At 30.9% G+C, this 17,653-nt stretch overlaps 1 protein-coding gene across 8 annotated transcripts in view; it reads left to right on the forward strand.

Annotated features, from left to right (window-relative positions):
• Positions 1 to 17,653, forward strand: part of LOC134680917 (neurofibromin-like) — a 56,903-nt gene that overhangs the window by 26,300 nt on the left and 12,950 nt on the right. For 3 of the 8 annotated variants that reach the window (XM_063540214.1, XM_063540212.1, XM_063540219.1), the window contains 15 exons: positions 3,512 to 3,604; positions 5,682 to 5,867; positions 6,207 to 6,330; positions 7,309 to 7,446; positions 7,902 to 8,066; positions 8,440 to 8,541; positions 8,979 to 9,116; positions 9,881 to 10,061; positions 12,380 to 12,563; positions 13,922 to 13,963; positions 14,577 to 14,664; positions 15,162 to 15,248; positions 15,934 to 16,053; positions 16,516 to 16,633; positions 17,326 to 17,466. In XM_063540214.1, coding sequence (XP_063396284.1) covers positions 3,512 to 3,604; positions 5,682 to 5,867; positions 6,207 to 6,330; positions 7,309 to 7,446; positions 7,902 to 8,066; positions 8,440 to 8,541; positions 8,979 to 9,116; positions 9,881 to 10,061; positions 12,380 to 12,563; positions 13,922 to 13,963; positions 14,577 to 14,664; positions 15,162 to 15,248; positions 15,934 to 16,053; positions 16,516 to 16,633; positions 17,326 to 17,466 — 1,907 coding nt within the window. The remainder of the gene's footprint in view (positions 1 to 3,511; positions 3,605 to 5,681; positions 5,868 to 6,206; positions 6,331 to 7,308; positions 7,447 to 7,901; positions 8,067 to 8,439; positions 8,542 to 8,978; positions 9,117 to 9,880; positions 10,062 to 12,379; positions 12,564 to 13,921; positions 13,964 to 14,576; positions 14,665 to 15,161; positions 15,249 to 15,933; positions 16,054 to 16,515; positions 16,634 to 17,325; positions 17,467 to 17,653) is intronic. The other 5 variants (XM_063540213.1, XM_063540215.1, XM_063540216.1 and 2 more) reach the window with 3 other exon arrangements.

A 17,653-nucleotide genomic window follows, 5' to 3' on the forward strand; every position in this document is an offset into this window, starting at 1 on the left:
TTTTCTGAATTTTATAGATGTTGTTTGTAGACGTAGGTGTTGTACGTATGTATAGAACTTCATTGTCAAAACTCATTATTTTTTCTGTAAATATTGCAGAAACATTAACGTACTTAGGGTAAAAGAATCATGTTTTTTTTCCTCTATATAAGATTTCATTGGGATTTAATTATGTGGTTTCAATTAAATGGGAACTGATATTATATGAAGGTTAAATTTTTATACGACCGCAAATTTTGAAAAAATTTTAGTCGTATATTGCTATCACGTTGGCGTCGTCGTCGTCGTCGTCGTCGTCGTCGTCGTCGTCGTCGTCGTCGTCCGAATACTTTTAGTTTTCGCACTCTAACTTTAGTAAAAGTGAATAGAAATCTATGAAATTTTAACACAAGGTTTATGACCATAAAAGGAAGGCTGGTATTGATTTTGGGAGTTTTGGTCCCAACATTTTAGGAATTAGGGGCCAAAAAGGGCCCAAATAAGCATTTTCTTGGTTTTCGCACTATAACTTTAGTTTAAGTTAATAGAAATCTATGAAATTTTGACACAAGGTTATTGACCACAAAAGAAAGGTTGGGATTGATTTTGGGAGTTTTGGTTTCAACAGTTTAGGAATTAGGGGCCAAAAAAGGGCCCAAATAAGCATTATTCTTGGTTTTCGCACAATAACTTTAGTTAAAGTAAATAGAAATCAATGAAATTTTGACACAATGTTTATGACCACAAAAGGAAGGTTGGTATTGATTTTGGGAGTTTCGGTCCCAACAGTTTAGGAATTAGGGGCCAAAAAGGGACCCAAATAAGCATTTTTCTTGGTTTTCGCTCCATAGCGTTAGTATAAGTAAATAGAAATCTATGAAATTTAAACACAAGGTTTATGACTATTAAAGGAAGGTTGGTATTGATTTTGGGAGTTTTGGTCCCAACAGTTAAGGAAAAAGGGGCCCAAAGGGTCCAAAATTAAATTTTGTTTGATTTCATCAAAATTGAATAATTGGGGTTCTTTAATATGCCGATTCTAACTGTGTATGTAGATTCTTAATTTTTGGTCCCTTTTCAAATTGGTCTACATTAAGGTCCAAAGGGTCCAAAATTAAACTTAGTTTGATTTTAACAAAAATTGAAACCTTTGGGTTCTTTGATATGCTGAATCTAAAAATGTACTTAGATTTTTGATTATTGGCCCAGTTTTCAAGTTGGCCCAAATCGAGGTCCAAAATTAAACATTGTTTGATTTCATCAAAAATTGAATAATTGGGGTTCTTTGATATGCCAAATCTAACTGTGTATGTAGATTCTTAATTTTTGGTCCAGTTTTAAAATTGGTCTAAATTAAAGTGCAAAGGGTCCAAAATTAAACTAAGTTTGATTTTAACAAAAATTAAATTCTTGGGCCTCTTTGATATGCTGAATCTAAACATGTACTTAGATTTTTGATTATGGGCCCAGTTTTCAAGTTGGTCCAAATCAGGATCTAAAATTATTATATTAAGTATTGTGCAATAGCAAGTCTTTTCAATTGCACAGTATTGTGCAATGGCAAGAAATATCTAATTTCACAATATTGTGAAATAGCAAATTTTTTTTTAATTAAGAGTTATCTTTCTTTGTCCAGTATAGTAAGCAAGAAATATCTGCAAGAATTTTTTTTAATTGGAGTTATCTTTCTTTGTCCAGAATCAACTTAAATCTTTGTTATATACAATATACAATGTATATTTACTTTTTACTACCAACTGATAAATTTAAATAATCTTTACCATTCAGTGATAACAAGCAGTTTTTTTTACATCTTAATATTTTATGATGTATTATAATGAGTAGTAATTGTTGCAAACTCCATTAGAATATTTTAATTGAAATTAGTTTTGGAATAAGGGAAAGGGGGATGTGATTAAAAAATTGGGTTCAATTTTTCTCATTTGAAATTTCATAAATAAAAAGAAAATTTCTTCAAACATTTTTTTGAGAAGATTAATATTCAACAGCATAGTGAATTGCTCTAAGAGAAAACAAAAAATTTTAAGTTCATTAGAACACATTCATTCTGTGTCAGAAACCTATGCTGTGTCAACTATTTAATCACAATCCAAATTTAGAGCGGAATCCAGCTTGAATGTTGTGTCCATACTTGCCCCAACCGTTCAGGGTTCAACCTCTGCGGTCGTATAAAGCTACGCCCTGCGGAGCATCTGGTTTAAATTTTGTGGATATATTCTTTCCATGTATTAAAAGAAATAAATCCTTGACGAAAATTCCTGCTTTTACAGTATTTGTATCAGATTTTCATTGGATATTTTAGCAAAGTCTCTTTGACAAAGTAAGAAAACTTAAAACATATTATGAATGAAATATGTTGGAAGTTTATTTCTTTAATCAAATTTATCCTCGCATTAAAGATATCATTGGTCTATTTTGACATTTATACCCATCACAGAAAATCTTAAACATATTATGTAACAAATGGGGATATGTACTAAATTTTGGACAAAATAGAATAAATAATAAAATTTCCTACATGAAAAAATATCCAGTAAATAATGAACTTTGACAATGAATACTTAGTTTATATATATCTATAGCTATACAATAGACAATTTTTTTTTTTTTTTATGAACCTATCATTGCTGTTTTCTCTAATTAGTCTGTATTATTATTTGTATCTCATGCCACTAAATTATATAAGTTTTTCTCAGTCAGTAAAAATAGAATATGTGACATGATTTTTTTCAGTCAATTAGAAAGAATGCTAGAGGTCATAACCCCAGGTCATTAACACTGCCAAGGAAAACAGATTTTTGAATACCTCATCACACTTCAGGGCTATTTCCTTTTGCTAGATTTATAGCCCAGAATTTTCGTCTCTGAAAATCCATCAGTAATCTTTACTTAGAGCTTCATTTCTTTAGCAATAGTGGCAATAACTAATTAATAGTTCAAATATCTTCAGTTATTCAATGCCCTAACAAACTTATATGAACTGTTCATTCATGTTCCATGAATTTCAAAATTCTTGGTCTGGGAAGAATAAAATAAAAAATATAATCACAAAAATACTGAACTCAAAAAAATTAAAAATGGAAAGACCCAAATCAAATGGCAAAATCAAAAGCTCAAACACATCAAATGAAATGGACATCACAGTGAAGTGTGTTTTCTGTATATGATCCATAGATAACCATAGTCACTTTTAAGGTACTGCTGCAGTTCAGGTAATATTTCATGCCATCATAAATTTCTATTGTACAGTAACCTAATGAGTCATTAATGATTGCTTTTTTTGTCAATCATTCTAGTACAGGTTTCAAACAGATGACTCCTTGGTGAAATTAGTTATTCTTAAAATATCAGGTATGTATCCAGTAGTCTGATTTTTTAAAGACTTTTTTTTTTTATCAATTTTTGATGCATTTTTCAGTTTAGTTTATTTATTTAAAGTAGTAAAATACCATCAAGATTTCTTGCCACAACTTAGTATTAAATAATCCTTATTTGAACTTTTGACCTATAGAGATCACAAAGCTGTTGGAAGAAGACCATTTGACAAGATGGCAACTTTACTGGCCTACTTGGGACCTCCAGAACACAGGCCATTGGACTCACAGTAAGTTTTTTTTATAAACTCACTCAGTTTCAAGTTCAGATGTTAAAGAAAGACAGACAATATAATGACCAAAAGACCAACAAGACACAGAAATCTAAAATTCAGACATTAAAACAAGGGAAGAATAGGGCTCTTCACGGTTAGTTCGGCCATATTGGATAGGGGGCAAAAATACGGGAAAACATCGTAGAAACAGAGCAGTTGCCTGGAAACACACAGGATTTCCCATACTTTCATACTATTTCCACCTCTTTCTAAAAAATCTGCCCCCTATCCAACATGGCCGAACTAACCGTGAAGAGCCCTATTCAGGTGCTACAGAACAGTGAGCTTTTCCTTCTCTGCTATAGACTACCATTATGTTTATTTTTGAACTATATTAATTTATTATTTGACCTAAATGTCCTCATTGTTGCAACCATAAAATGATAAATACGACATTTAATTCAGATAAAAGATCTGTGAAATTTGACAACTATGTTGTGTTATCAATATCATTGATATAATGAACTGATATAGAAAATTTGCAATTAAATGTTAGTGTGTAGCTACTGCATTACATTTTCATTTGCTTTTTATTCAAAACTGTGTAATGTACAAATTATCTGTTTGTTACCTGTACTAGAATTTGATTGGCTAAGTTAAAACAATTATGAAATGTCTCATTAGATGCTGAACAAAGGTAATACTTGTATTGATTTTAGGATCCACATATGAAGAGCCAAAATTATCTGCATTGTTTGTTATTGATGCACACTCAGGCCTCAATTAAAATTATTTTGGTTTGCCCAAACCCTACCCAAAGGTTGAGACAGTGGGTAGGTAGGTAGGCATTTTTTTTTTTTTTTTTTTCAAAAAAAGAAATTGAAGTATCAGATGTTTATTAGTCTTCATGCCTATTTGATTAAAAAAAAACTTCTCCAAATCAGAACAATAAAAGAATTTGAGTAGGCAGCTTTTTTCTGGGTAGGTAGCGTTTGGGCAAACAAACCTTTTATTTATTATGGCCTCAATTGTATTTGCTTTAATAATTTTTTTTTACCCTTTTTATGTCAATTTATAAAACTAAGCTCAATTTGAAATTTCATATTTTGTATGTGCTCTTCCTTTGTAAGGTTACACCCTGGTAGCCTCTTCACCTACCAGATATGAGGCACCAGAGAGACTCATTTTTTTCTGTCATGTTATTAATCACTAGAAATTTTGTCATGAACAAATAGACCTAATTAGTCTTTGTTTAAACAAAATTTATTGGTTTTGACTTTAATTTTTGAATACTTACGGTAAGTAAATACTTATTACCATCGCCATTCTGACAATTATTTTTGGTTAGATTATATTGGCCAGTAAGAGAAATAGACATTTTACGGCCTTTATATGAACCCTGTGCATAAGCATAAATTCCAATTGTGAAGACAGTTTCTGAAAGGTACCCATTAACAAAAAAAAATTTGCTCTGCTTTAGATCTTATACTTGAATCCCAAATACTGTGGATTCATTTATTTTCGTGGGTATCAATTTTCGTGGATGGTTGAAAACTTGCATATTCGTGGATATTTGATTTCGTGGTTTTGACCTTCTCTGTATACAAAGCCTAATAAACATATGCATTTCGTTGAACATTTGATTTCGTGGTTCACCTGTACCCACGAAACCCACGAAAATTGGTATCCAACGAATAATAATGAATCCACAGTATTGGATCATGATCTAAACGTCAGCTCATGTGCATTTTATCACTTACACATATCCATCTTTTGTAAAGATTAAATAATTTGTGACAGTTTATATCAGTTCAATATATCATGATGATAAGTAAGAAATCTCCTGCTACATGATAAGCACAGGGGACTTTCTAGAAATCTCTGTAATACCCCTCTTAGTATGAGTGAAAATGTCAAACTTGATAAGGGCTGTTAAGAGGAGTTTCTTGAAAGTTTTGCCCTCTCTATGTCGACTCCTATTTGGGGCAAGTTGAAATGGCGTAATCCATCTGGGCTGTAAAGTACCAAAGTATTTGTACAGTTCTGGAAGCCATGCCTTTATCATAGAACAGTGAAAGCATGTAAACAATAGAAGCCTTGTGCCTTGTAGGTGGAGCAGTATGGATATGACCAGTACTAAGTTTGAAGAGATTATGTCAAAACACAACATGCATGAGAAGGATGAATTCAAATCACTGAAAAATCTCCATATATTCTATCAAGCTGGGACCAGTAAACAGGGACACCCTGTGTTCTACTATATCGCTAGGAGATACAAGTAAGTAGAACCAGTAGACATGCTGTCGATTCATATCTTTTTGGGAGTATCAATTTTTGTGGATTAAGAAAAATCATGGATATTTGATTTCATGTTTTTATGATATGGGATATTTTCACAATTTAATCTCTAACACAAAATTAGCGAAACATATTCCTTTTTCAAAATATTACTTTGTAGTATAAATGTACATACACCTGGGAAAAGCAGTATGAAACATTAGGTGGTGTGGTCAGTTGATCTATTTCAATTTGTTGTACTTTCCTGGGATATATATAGGTAATAAAAAATACCAAAGACATTTGTGTAATTAAATGCAATATTTGTTTTAATTTTCAGAGTTGGAGAAATAAATGGTGATTTGTTGATCTACCATGTTCTATTGACACTGAAGCCATTTTACAATAAACCATTTGAGTTAGTCATAGATTTCACACATACATGTGCTGAAAACAGATTCAGAGTAAGTCTTCTAGTGTACCAAGCAAAAACCTTAAAAAAAAATAAAAAAAGGGGGGGGGGGGCAGTAGATACTAAAAGGGACATTCAAAACTCGTATGTTAAAGAGACAGACAAAATCATGACACCAAAAGAAAAAAAAATATAGAAAGAATGAATAACAAAAACAACAACTTATAGAACAGCAAACAGATAAGCAAAGGCTGAGCAAGACAAAACTGGGGGGATCTAAGTAGGTCAAAAAGAAGACGAAACTGGGGTGATCTAAGTAGGTCAAAAAGATGACGAAACTGGGGTGATCTAAGTAGGTCAAAAAGATGACGAAACTGGGGTGATCTAAGTAGGTCAAAAAGATGTTGAAAGAAACAAATCAGCAAATGTTATTTTTGATATCTGATTAAATTTGTTTGCACAAATATAATAATGAATGGATATAGCAAGATGTGGTGTGAGTGCCAATGAGACAACTCTCCATCCAAATAACAATTTAAAAAGTAAACCATTATAGGTTAAAGTATGGCCTTCAACACGGAGCCTTGGCTCACACCGAACAACAAGCTATAAAGGGCCCCAAAATTACTAGTGAAAAACCATTCAAACGGGATTTGTTTAATGACAAGTTTATAATAGTAGAGTTCCAATTTACAACAGAACTGGATTATTTTGATCAAATATTATTTTAGATAACTAAACATGTCTTTATACAATTGAAAGGCATGACTGTTCATTAGAACATTTTGGCAATGTTTTTATTTTCAAAAATTGAAGTTGGATAGATTTTCAAAAATATAAACTTTATTTAAAAATCCAATGCCAATTTTTTGATGCAGCATATTCTGAAATAATATCTAATACAGGTATTCTATATTTTTTGTCCTTTCAAATATCGCAATAATAATTGCATGCCAAAATTTATGATTTACGGTATTTGATATTATGCCAATTAAGTGAATTTATTTATTAGCTTTTTCGTATATCGCAGACTGATTTCCTGTCCAAATGGTTTGTGGTCATGCCAGAAGCTGTCTATCAAAACATCGTGCAGGCCTACATCTACAACTGTAATTCCTGGGTTAGAGAATATACCAAATATCATGACAGGATCCTTACTCCACTAAGGGTAGGTATAACATTGATCAAGATAATCTCTAAATAGTCTTTGGTTAGAGAGTATACAAAAATATCATGACAGGATCCTGACTCCACTCAGGGTAGGTATTACATGTATATTGATCAAGAAGTTCTTTGGTTAGAGAGTATACTTAATGATATGATATTCACACTTTTAGTAAAGGTTTAGTAATAGAAAAATGAAGGTTCTAAATATTGTATCTATTATTTTGGTTACAGAGTATTTTGAGTCATAACTTTATTTTAAAATTTAGTATTTTGTCACATAAATTATGTGAATGCATGCAATACTTGAGAAAAAGATGCTGCTGAAGTATGATGGAATAAAATAGAAATAGCCTTGTTCAATATAATAAATGCCTAAATTGAGCTCTTCATTACAATAAAAATGAAATGATAATAGGAATTTTCTTCTTGTAATGTTTATACTGTGTTTTTTTATAGGGTAACAGAAAGTTGGTGTTTATTGACCATCCTGCAAAGCTCCATGAGTTTATAGAACCAGACCAGATCAAATTGCCAGGATCAACATTGTCTCTGGAAGAAGATCTCAAAATATCTAACAATGCACTGAAACTGTCTCACAAAGATACAAAAGTTACTATAAAGGTAAAATATATTTTGCCTAGCAAAGATACTAAAGTCGCAACACCGGTTAAAATGCAAATAGTGCATTCAAAGTATCTCATAAAGAAGCCAAAGTTACAACAAAGATGAAAACAAACTCTTGGATGAGCAAAAAGAGACAAACGTTAATCAAACATCACAAGTCAAAGAAAAACACATAACAAATGGTCTAAAGGAAATATAACAAAAGTTAATTAACAGTCGACAAAACATGAAAAAAACTCCTATAGACAGACTTAGCAACATGAACTGACAATAATCCAGGGGTGTTATTAGGTTCTCCCGAAGGGTAATTAAAGTATTGTTTGTTTGATTTTGTTGGTAGTAACAGTTGTAAGACTATTTGTATTTTCAGGTTGGTCCTAATGCCATACAGATAACATCAGCAGAGAAGTTGAGAGTTCTGGGACACCAGGTTTTGTTAAATGATGTCTACTATGCTTCAGAGATAGAGGAGGTCAGTGATTTAACTTTACTATTCTGCTGCCATTTTGACAGTTTTTGGTCCATGGTCACATGTTTTTTTGTAGAAGAGGTAAAAACCAGAAAAGAAAGATAAATGAAAATGTACCGAATATATGAATGGAGTATGTTTTTATCGGAATTAATTTATATATTTGATGATTTTGATACTTTAAATAGCATACTATATTACTTACATATTGAAATAAACTATTTGAGCTTTGTCTTTTGTTTAAATCTGTGGAAAAGCTAAAAACCAGAAAATAATGGTGAATGACAATGTACCATATATAATGAAGTGTGTATTTAGCGGAATGAATCTGTATAATTAATGATTTTCACACATTTAGGGACAGGTGCATAGTAGAGTGAACATTATATTTTATTCTATAAAAATTCTTTCATTTAATATTTGTTTATTGTTTTGATCAGGTGTGTTTAGTAGATGACAACCAGTTTACTCTGACGATATCCAATGAGAGTGGACCATTATCATTTATTCATAACGACTGTGACAATATTGTACATGATATCATTCATATCAGAACTAGATGGGAACTCTCACAACCAGTAAGTATAGATTGACCGTGACAACATTTTATACATGATGTAATACACCAGGGAATTTTTTTTTTATGTTTTTCAGTCTGTGCTGTCCATTTCTATCCCGATGTAGGTTAAAGTTTTTGGTCATGGTAATTTTTGATGAAGTTTAAGTTCAACAACTTTAAACATGGTACACATGTGCCTTATGATATTATCTTAATATTTTAATGCCAAATTAAAGTTTTTACCTCAATTTCACAGTTCACTGAACATAGAAAATTATAGTGCAAGTAGGGCATCCATGTACTATAAACACATTCTTGTTTATAACTATTAAAGGGGATGAATGTAATAAATCATGATAGTACAGGCATACCGACTGCAGAGCTTATAATCAATGATCAAGTACAAAAAAGTCAAAAATATTAATTTAATTTTAGAATTTATAAATGGTAACATGTTGCATAAAAATTTCTAGGTAATTAATTTCAAAAGAAAATTTGATAAATTTCTATGTGGGAAATTATGCAATTTTTTGTTTTTTCATTAGATTTTATGCATGTATGTAATAGAAAGTTAAAGGTTTTACTCTGCTTATAGAAATTTTTAATGATTAACTGTGAAAATACAAATTTAACTGAAATGTTGGATGGTTATAAATTTTAATTGACTTTTGATTTTTGTTTGCCAACAGCTTATGAAATAAACAAATCAAGTTAAAATGTGTTACAATTGTAATGAATTACATTTTTGTTAGCCATCAGTTCATGTTATAAATCATGTTTCAGGACACTGTAACAGTCCATACAAAGATCAGACCTAAGGATGTGCCAGGGACACTATTGAATGTAGCTCTGTTAAATTTAGGCAGCTCTGATCCTAGTCTTAGATCTGCTGCCTACAATTTACTATGTGCTCTGACGCAGACATTTGATCTCAAAATAGAGGGACAGCTCTTAGAAACAACAGGTCAGTTCTATGGATTAATGATAATTTTAGGAATTTCTCTACCATCAATATTGAAATTTGGGCAATTATTTCTGTTATCAAAGTAAGCCATTGAACTGTAAATTCAGAAATGTCATTTATTATTGGGATAAGTGATCAATGTACAAATGTGAGAGATTTATGTTTATGGTTTAATAGGATGCTGCATTCAAATAATACTATGACACTCTAAATGCAGTTTTATTTTGGAAAACCATCTAATCACACAATGTTTGTAAAAATGATTTTTTATACGACCGCAAATTTTGAAAAAATTTTCGTCGTATATTGCTATCACGTTGGCGTCGTCGTCGTCGTCCGAATACTTTTAGTTTTCGCACTCTAACTTTAGTAAAAGTGAATAGAAATCTATGAAATTTCAACACAAGGTTTATGACCATAAAAGGAAGGCTGGTATTGATTTTGGGAGTTTTGGTCCCAATATTTTAGGAATTAGGGGCCAAAAAGGGCCCAAATAAGCATTTTCTTGGTTTTCGCACTATAACTTTAGTTTAAGTTAATAGAAACCTAGGAAATTTTGACACAAGGTTTATGACCACAAAAGAAAGGTTGGGATTGATTTTGGGAGTTTTGGTTTCAACAGTTTAGGAATTAGGGGCCAAAAAAGGGCCCAAATAAGCATTATTCTTGGTTTTCGCACAATAACTTTAGTTAAAGAAAATAGAAATCAATGAAATTTAAACACAATGTTGAAGACCACAAAAGGAAGGTTGGTATTGATTTTGGGAGTTTCGGTCCAAACAGTTTAGGAATTAGGGGCCAAAAAGGGACCCAAATAAGCATTTTTCTTGGTTTTCCCACCATAGCGTTAGTATAAGTGAATAGAAATCTATGAAATTTAAACACAAGGTTTATGACTATAAAAGGAAGGTTGGTATTGATTTTGGGAGTTTTGGTCCCAACAGTTAAGGAAAAAAGGGCCCAAAGGGTCCAAAATTAAACTTTGTTTAATTTCATCAAAATTGAATAATTGGGGTTCTTTAATATGCTGAATCTAACTATGTATGTAGATTCTTAATTTTTGGTCCCGTTTTCAAATTGGTCTACATTAAGGTCCAAAGGGTCCAAAATTAAACTTAGTTTGATTTTAACAAAAATTGAAACCTTGGGGTTCTTTGATATGCTGAATCTAAAAATGTACTTAGATTTTTGATTACTGGCCCAGTTTTTAAGTTGGCCCAAATCGAGGTCCAAAATTAAACATTGTTTGATTTCATCAAAAATTGAATAATTGGGGTTCTTTGATATGCCAAATCTAACTGTGTATGTAGATTCTTAATTTTTGGTCCAGTTTTAAAATTGGTCTAAATTAAAGTGCAAAGGGTCCAAAATTAAACTAAGTTTAATTTTAACAAAAATCAAATTCTTGGGCCTCTTTGATATGCTGAATCTAAACATGTACTTAGATTTTTGATTATGGGCCCAGTTTTCAAGTTGGTCTTAATCAGGATCTAAAATTATTATATTAAGTATTGTGCAATAGCAAGTCTTTTCAATTGCACAGTATTGTGCAATGGCAAGAAATATCTAATTTCACAATATTGTGAAATAGCAAATTTTTTTTTAATTAAGAGTTATCTTTCTTTGTCCAGTAAAGTAAGCAAGAAATATCTGCAAGAATTTTTTTTAATTGGAGTTATCTTTCTTTGTCAAGAATCAACTTAAATCTTTGTTATATACAATATACAATGTATATTCACTTTTTTACTACCAACTGATAAATTTAAATAATCTTTACCATTCAGTGATAACAAGCAGTTTTTTTACATCTTAATATTTTATGATGTATTTAAATGAGTAGTTATTGTTGCAAACTCCATTAGAATATTTTAATTGAAATTATTTTTGGAATAAGGGAAAGGGGGATGTGATTAAAAAATTGGGTTCAACTTTTCTCATTTGAAATTTCATAAATAAAAAGAAAATTTCTTCAAACATTTTTTTGAGAGGATTAATATTCAACAGCATAGTGAATTGCTCTAAGAGAAAACAAAAAAATTAAGTTCATTTGAATACATTCATTCTGTGTCAGAAACCTATGCTGTGTCAACTATTTAATCACAATCCAAATTTAGAGCGGAATCCAGCTTGAATGTTGTGTCCATACTTGCCCCAACTGTTCAGGGTTCAACCTCTGCGGTCGTATAAAGCTACGCCCTGCGGAGCATCTGGTTTTTAATTGTTCAAAATAAGTGATTGTGATTCCATAGATAAAAACAAAGTTGTGTTAGCTTTTATTTGTTTCAAAACTTCAAAATGTTTCTTTTATTATTATCTAGGTTTATGTATACCTGCTAACAACACCATCTTTATTAAGACAATCAGTGAGACTTTGGCAGCTAATGAACCACATCTGACGTTAGAGTTTCTGGAGGAATGTATTCAGGGATTTGGAAACTCTAACATTGAACTGAAGCATTTATGTTTAGAGTACATCACACCATGGTTACCAAATCTTACGAGGTAATGTGAACTAAAATTAGGTTTAAATGTGTGAGAATGTTGTGTTGGTCAATTTTTCAGCATACTGTGGATTTATTTATTTTTGTCAGTATCAAATTGGATTGAAGGAAACTTGCATTTTCTTTGATATTTGATTTTGGATGTTTTCTCCATGTTTGCATACCACCTTATAGAAAATTTGTTAATTGCTGAACTTTTAAATTTGTGGTTTATCTGTACCCATAAAATTTGGTACCCAAAGAAAAATAATAATGAATCCAATGTATTAGCAAAAAAAACAAAAAAAATAAATTTGTCAGATGTGAAAGCTACATAATTGGGCAGAATTTCAGATTTTTATTCATGATGTTAATACATTTCAACATAGCGTTGGCATAGGATAGGAAAGTTCTACAAAGTGTTTAAATTGGATCATGAAGTAGTTTCGGCAACATGGTCTACCAACTGTTTACATAGGGAAAAAAATCCAACAGGACATTCATATTTAAGTTGATGAGATATGCAAATCAAAAGCATTGTAACATTTTGTATGCATTTAGAATCGAACTCTTTCAGGGGAAACATATAAACATGAAGAATTGATTGTTCCAGATATACAATCAGATAAAAAGAAGTCTATTTTTGGGAAGACTGCATGTAAAAAAAAATGCTGTAAAATTTTATGTCCCCATTTATGGGCATTATGTCTGTGCGTCCATCAGTCCATTGGGTCTTTCTGTTTGTCCATCCGTTCGTCCCGTTCAGGTTAAAGTTTTGGGCAAGGTAGTTTTTGATGAAGTTGAAGTCCAATCAACTTGAAACTTAGTAAACATGTTCCCTATGATATGATCTTTCTAATTTTAATGCCAAATTAGATATTTTCCCCCATTTTCACGGTCTATTGAACATAGAAAATGATAGTGCGGATTGGGCATCCTTGTACTTGGAACACATTCTTTCTTGTTTTCCATTGAATTGTGATTTCTGAAAAAAAACTGTCCTATTTTTCTTATTAAAAATTAAATGTTGTTTAAGTTTAATACTTTTACTTTAGGATTCAGACATTATATCTGCAGCAGCACAATTTTGGCAAGTTGTGTTGATTTTGCACGGATCACGAAAAATGTTTTAATTTTAAAGCCTTCAATTTCATTCGGTTGAACAAGCATCAATAATCAAATTAATTGTATGCCAATGAAATCCTTAAAAATTATCTTTGTTGTTTATGTGTGTATTTGTATTGATAAAATTCTTTTGAAATTCACATAGGCCAATGAAATTCAGAAAAATTATCTTTGTTGTTTATATATATGTGAATGTGTATAAATAAAATCCATTTGATATTGACAATCGTGTTTTTATTTCATCATTTCCTTTAGGTACATAAGTCAACATTTAGATGATGATTATAAACAGCAAAGGTAATTTTTTTACAAATCGTTCCCCCAGAATTTAATTTACAATATCAGAAAATGCAGTGTTATGAGTTAAACAACACTATTGTATCTCTAAAGATCGAATCCAATAATGATTGCCCAAAAACAAAACTGCTGTTAATTATTAAAAAAAAAATTAATTATTTCTGTATACAAAATAGAAATAATATTTAATTTTTAAACAAAATTCATATTTTATGAAATAAATATAAATTGGAGACACAATTTTAAAGGCACTGTTTTCATGCATAATGCATATGTACGTGTATTTATATTTATATCGGGTACGGTGCAGTCCTATGAGTTCTAAATGCATACAAAATCTGCAAAACCTCCTAATTACATACACTTGTCCATAATTTACAGTTAATTTGAATATTTCAGTGATATGTTTATGATCTCTATTTTTCCAAAAATTCTTTTCATTATGCCATGCTATTCTTTATGTAAAGAAACCATACACATTTGGCATTTCTTATTGACAGTAAATTATTTTCAATATATGAAAGAAAAAATATTTTCAAATTTCTAAAATCAATAGCTATTAAATTGCTATGTTTGATAATTTATTGTGTAAATATAAAATATTTTCTTTCAGGTTTTGTCGTCATACTGATGAAAACAAGCGACAGAAAGTGGCGTTGATTCTTGACAAACTTATTACAATGACTATAGAGGAAGTTGAGGTATGATAATATTTAAAAAAAAAAAAATGGATTTGAATAATTTGTTACTACTGCATTATCCATTTGGGAATATCCTTTTCTTTTTTTAAAACATGTTTCATCATTGTTACAAGACAGATTTATACAACTTCATTATAGACAGGAAATGAGTATGTGGGTAATTGAAATTAAATTGTTATATCCGGAGAATTTTTTTTTAATTATAAACACCAGTGAAAATTTATATGTAATTTGCAGTGAGTTCCAACCAGGCTTGTGTGGGTACACTCAACTCCAATCTTAATTGACTAGAATTGTCAGTTTTCCTATTGAAGGTCGGTGGTTTTCTCTGGGCACTCCAGCTTTTTCCACCAATACAAACTGGACCAAACAAGATAGCCCAAAATTGGAGCTTTAAAAAATCAAATCAAATGTATGTAATACAGTCTATCAGCTGTTTAATAATTAGAAAGTAAACATAGTCCAATGTTTAAATAAAAGCTTGATGTATGTTGTAGATGTACCCCTCAATACAAGCCAAGATTTGGGGAAACATTGGTCAGGTAGCTGATCTCTTAGACATGGTACTGGATAGCTTTATCAAGGTAAAGTATCAATGCTGCATTACATTTAAATTATCTTAGGGCTATTCCAGAAAAAAATGTATGGGGGGGTTGGAAGGCACATTGTATTAATAATACATGGGTGATGGGTATCAGAGCAACTTTTCACACTATAATGCACTATAAATCTCAATTACAATTGTCTGGGTAGTGGGTGTCGACAAAAACTGCCTTCCAACACCCCCATACATTTTTTTCTGGAATAGCCCTTATTAAGTCTGTTAAATTAAAATTTTAATGGATAGTGGTAATTTAAAAAAAACCAAAAAAACTTTTACTCATTCCTGAAGGCATAACGGTGAGCTATAGTTGTTAATGTCTGTGTAATTTTGGTCTTTTGTGGATAGTTGTCTCATTGGCAATCATACCACATCTTCTTTTTTATATTTACAGCATACAAAATTCTCCCAAATTTCTGTTGATCTATATTTCATATAATGTAAATGCTATGATTATAAATGTAACAACGATCCATAAGAGTTAAATGACAAAGAAATAAGCAACTATATGTCACTGTTCAGCCTTCAAAAATGAGAAACACCTATACCTAACTTCTTGATTATTTTCTAACTTCATTGATATTTACTATAAAAGATCCAAGTTGGACATTTGTCTGTTAGTAATGTCGATATTGTATTATAAAATTATCTATGTTTGAATTTGACAGAGAAGTGTAACTGGAGGATTAGGATCCATACAGGCAGAGATAATGGCAGACACAGCTGTAGCTTTGACGTCTGCTAATGTACAACTTGTGTCAAGGAAAGTCATTGGACGATTGTGCAGGGTAAGTGTCCAATGAAAAAGGTGCTTGTTTTGCAGCAAATCTTCTAGAGAATTTCAAATGATATTATGCTTGTTAGAAACATCCATATTGCAATTTGAATAAGACTTGAGTTCATCGATTTATGTCTTTAACAGTTGTCCAGTAACAGCAATTGATAAAAGATTGCTGAATGTTAAACATATCACCATTAAGAGACATATTTGAGTTTATATTATTTTTTTTGATAATGGACAGCAAAAGCACAAGGCAAAATATAAAATTACTTGAGTCTATATCATCTTGAATAATGCTTTGAAGATTTTATGAAAATCATTCAATTTCCGACTACATGTAATACAAATATAAACATGTCTTACAACATAAGATTTCTTAGATCACAAAATGCATTTTAGATATTGGATAGCATGTTTTTACTCATTAGTGCTATTTTGTATACTCACTTTTCATTGTTTCATTTAACAGTTGATAGACAAGACATGCACCTCACCAACGCCCACTCTAGAACAACATCTGATGTGGGATGACATAGCCATCTTAGCCAGATACCTACTCATGTTGTCATTCAATAACTCATTAGATGGTAAGTTACCAGATATCTGCTCACATTTTCATTTCCAAGTTCCAAAAAAAAGGGGGATTTTCAATTTTCAAAACAATAACTCAAAAATGCTTTCACCAATTTGCAAGAAAATTTGGGGAATTGTTTATATCTATTGACATGTGCTCCCTTTTGACTTTCATAAATTTCTTATTTAAAGTTTCTGAGTAATGGGTTCTATTCATTAAAAAAGGGGGATATTACAGTTTTCAGACAATAACTCAAAAATGCTTTCAGCAGTTCTCATGAAACTTTGGTGCATTGTGTATATTTATTGACGTAAGCACCTTTTGGATTTAATTTTTTTTTAGATTTTATATTTCTGTGTTATCATGGTTATTGGATTTTATTCTTAAAAAAAAGGTGATTTCCCATTTTTCAGAACGATACCTTTAAAGTGGTTTGAGCAATTTTCATTAAACTTTGTGGTGACTGGTTTATGTCTAAATAAGATAACCACACTTTAGTTTTTCAAGAATTTCTGATATCTGACATTGAGAATTTAATGACTTTGAATTAAGAAAACACTATGGGCGTATCATGCAGTAATGGTGCAGCTGTTTATATTTTAGCAGCTTGTAAAAAAAATTGGTGAATTTATTCTTTATGTTGCAATTAATACATAAAATACCAAGGAATTAAATTTATTATTTTCTTTGTCGTTCTGTTTACAGTTGCCAGCCATTTGCCATTTTTATTCCACATTGTGACATTACTTGTATGTACAGGACCATTGTCTCTGAGAGCCTCAACACATGGACTTGTTATTAACATAATCCATTCTCTGTGTACATGTTCACAGCTTAATTTCAAAGGTAAAACTATATAATGTTTTACGTTTTAGTATAGAATTTGTAAATGATTCTGTATGACATGGAATGTAGTTGAGACCAAACATGAAAATAGGATACTTGAAACATTTTAAAGTGCATTACAAAAAAATTTTAAAAAGATGATGAGAAGAAATTTGCTTACTAGACTTTTTTATGGAAAAAAATTTAC

Source organism: Mytilus trossulus, chromosome 8, assembly GCF_036588685.1.
Source record: "Mytilus trossulus isolate FHL-02 chromosome 8, PNRI_Mtr1.1.1.hap1, whole genome shotgun sequence".
NCBI classification, from domain to species: Eukaryota; Metazoa; Mollusca; class Bivalvia; order Mytilida; family Mytilidae; genus Mytilus; species Mytilus trossulus.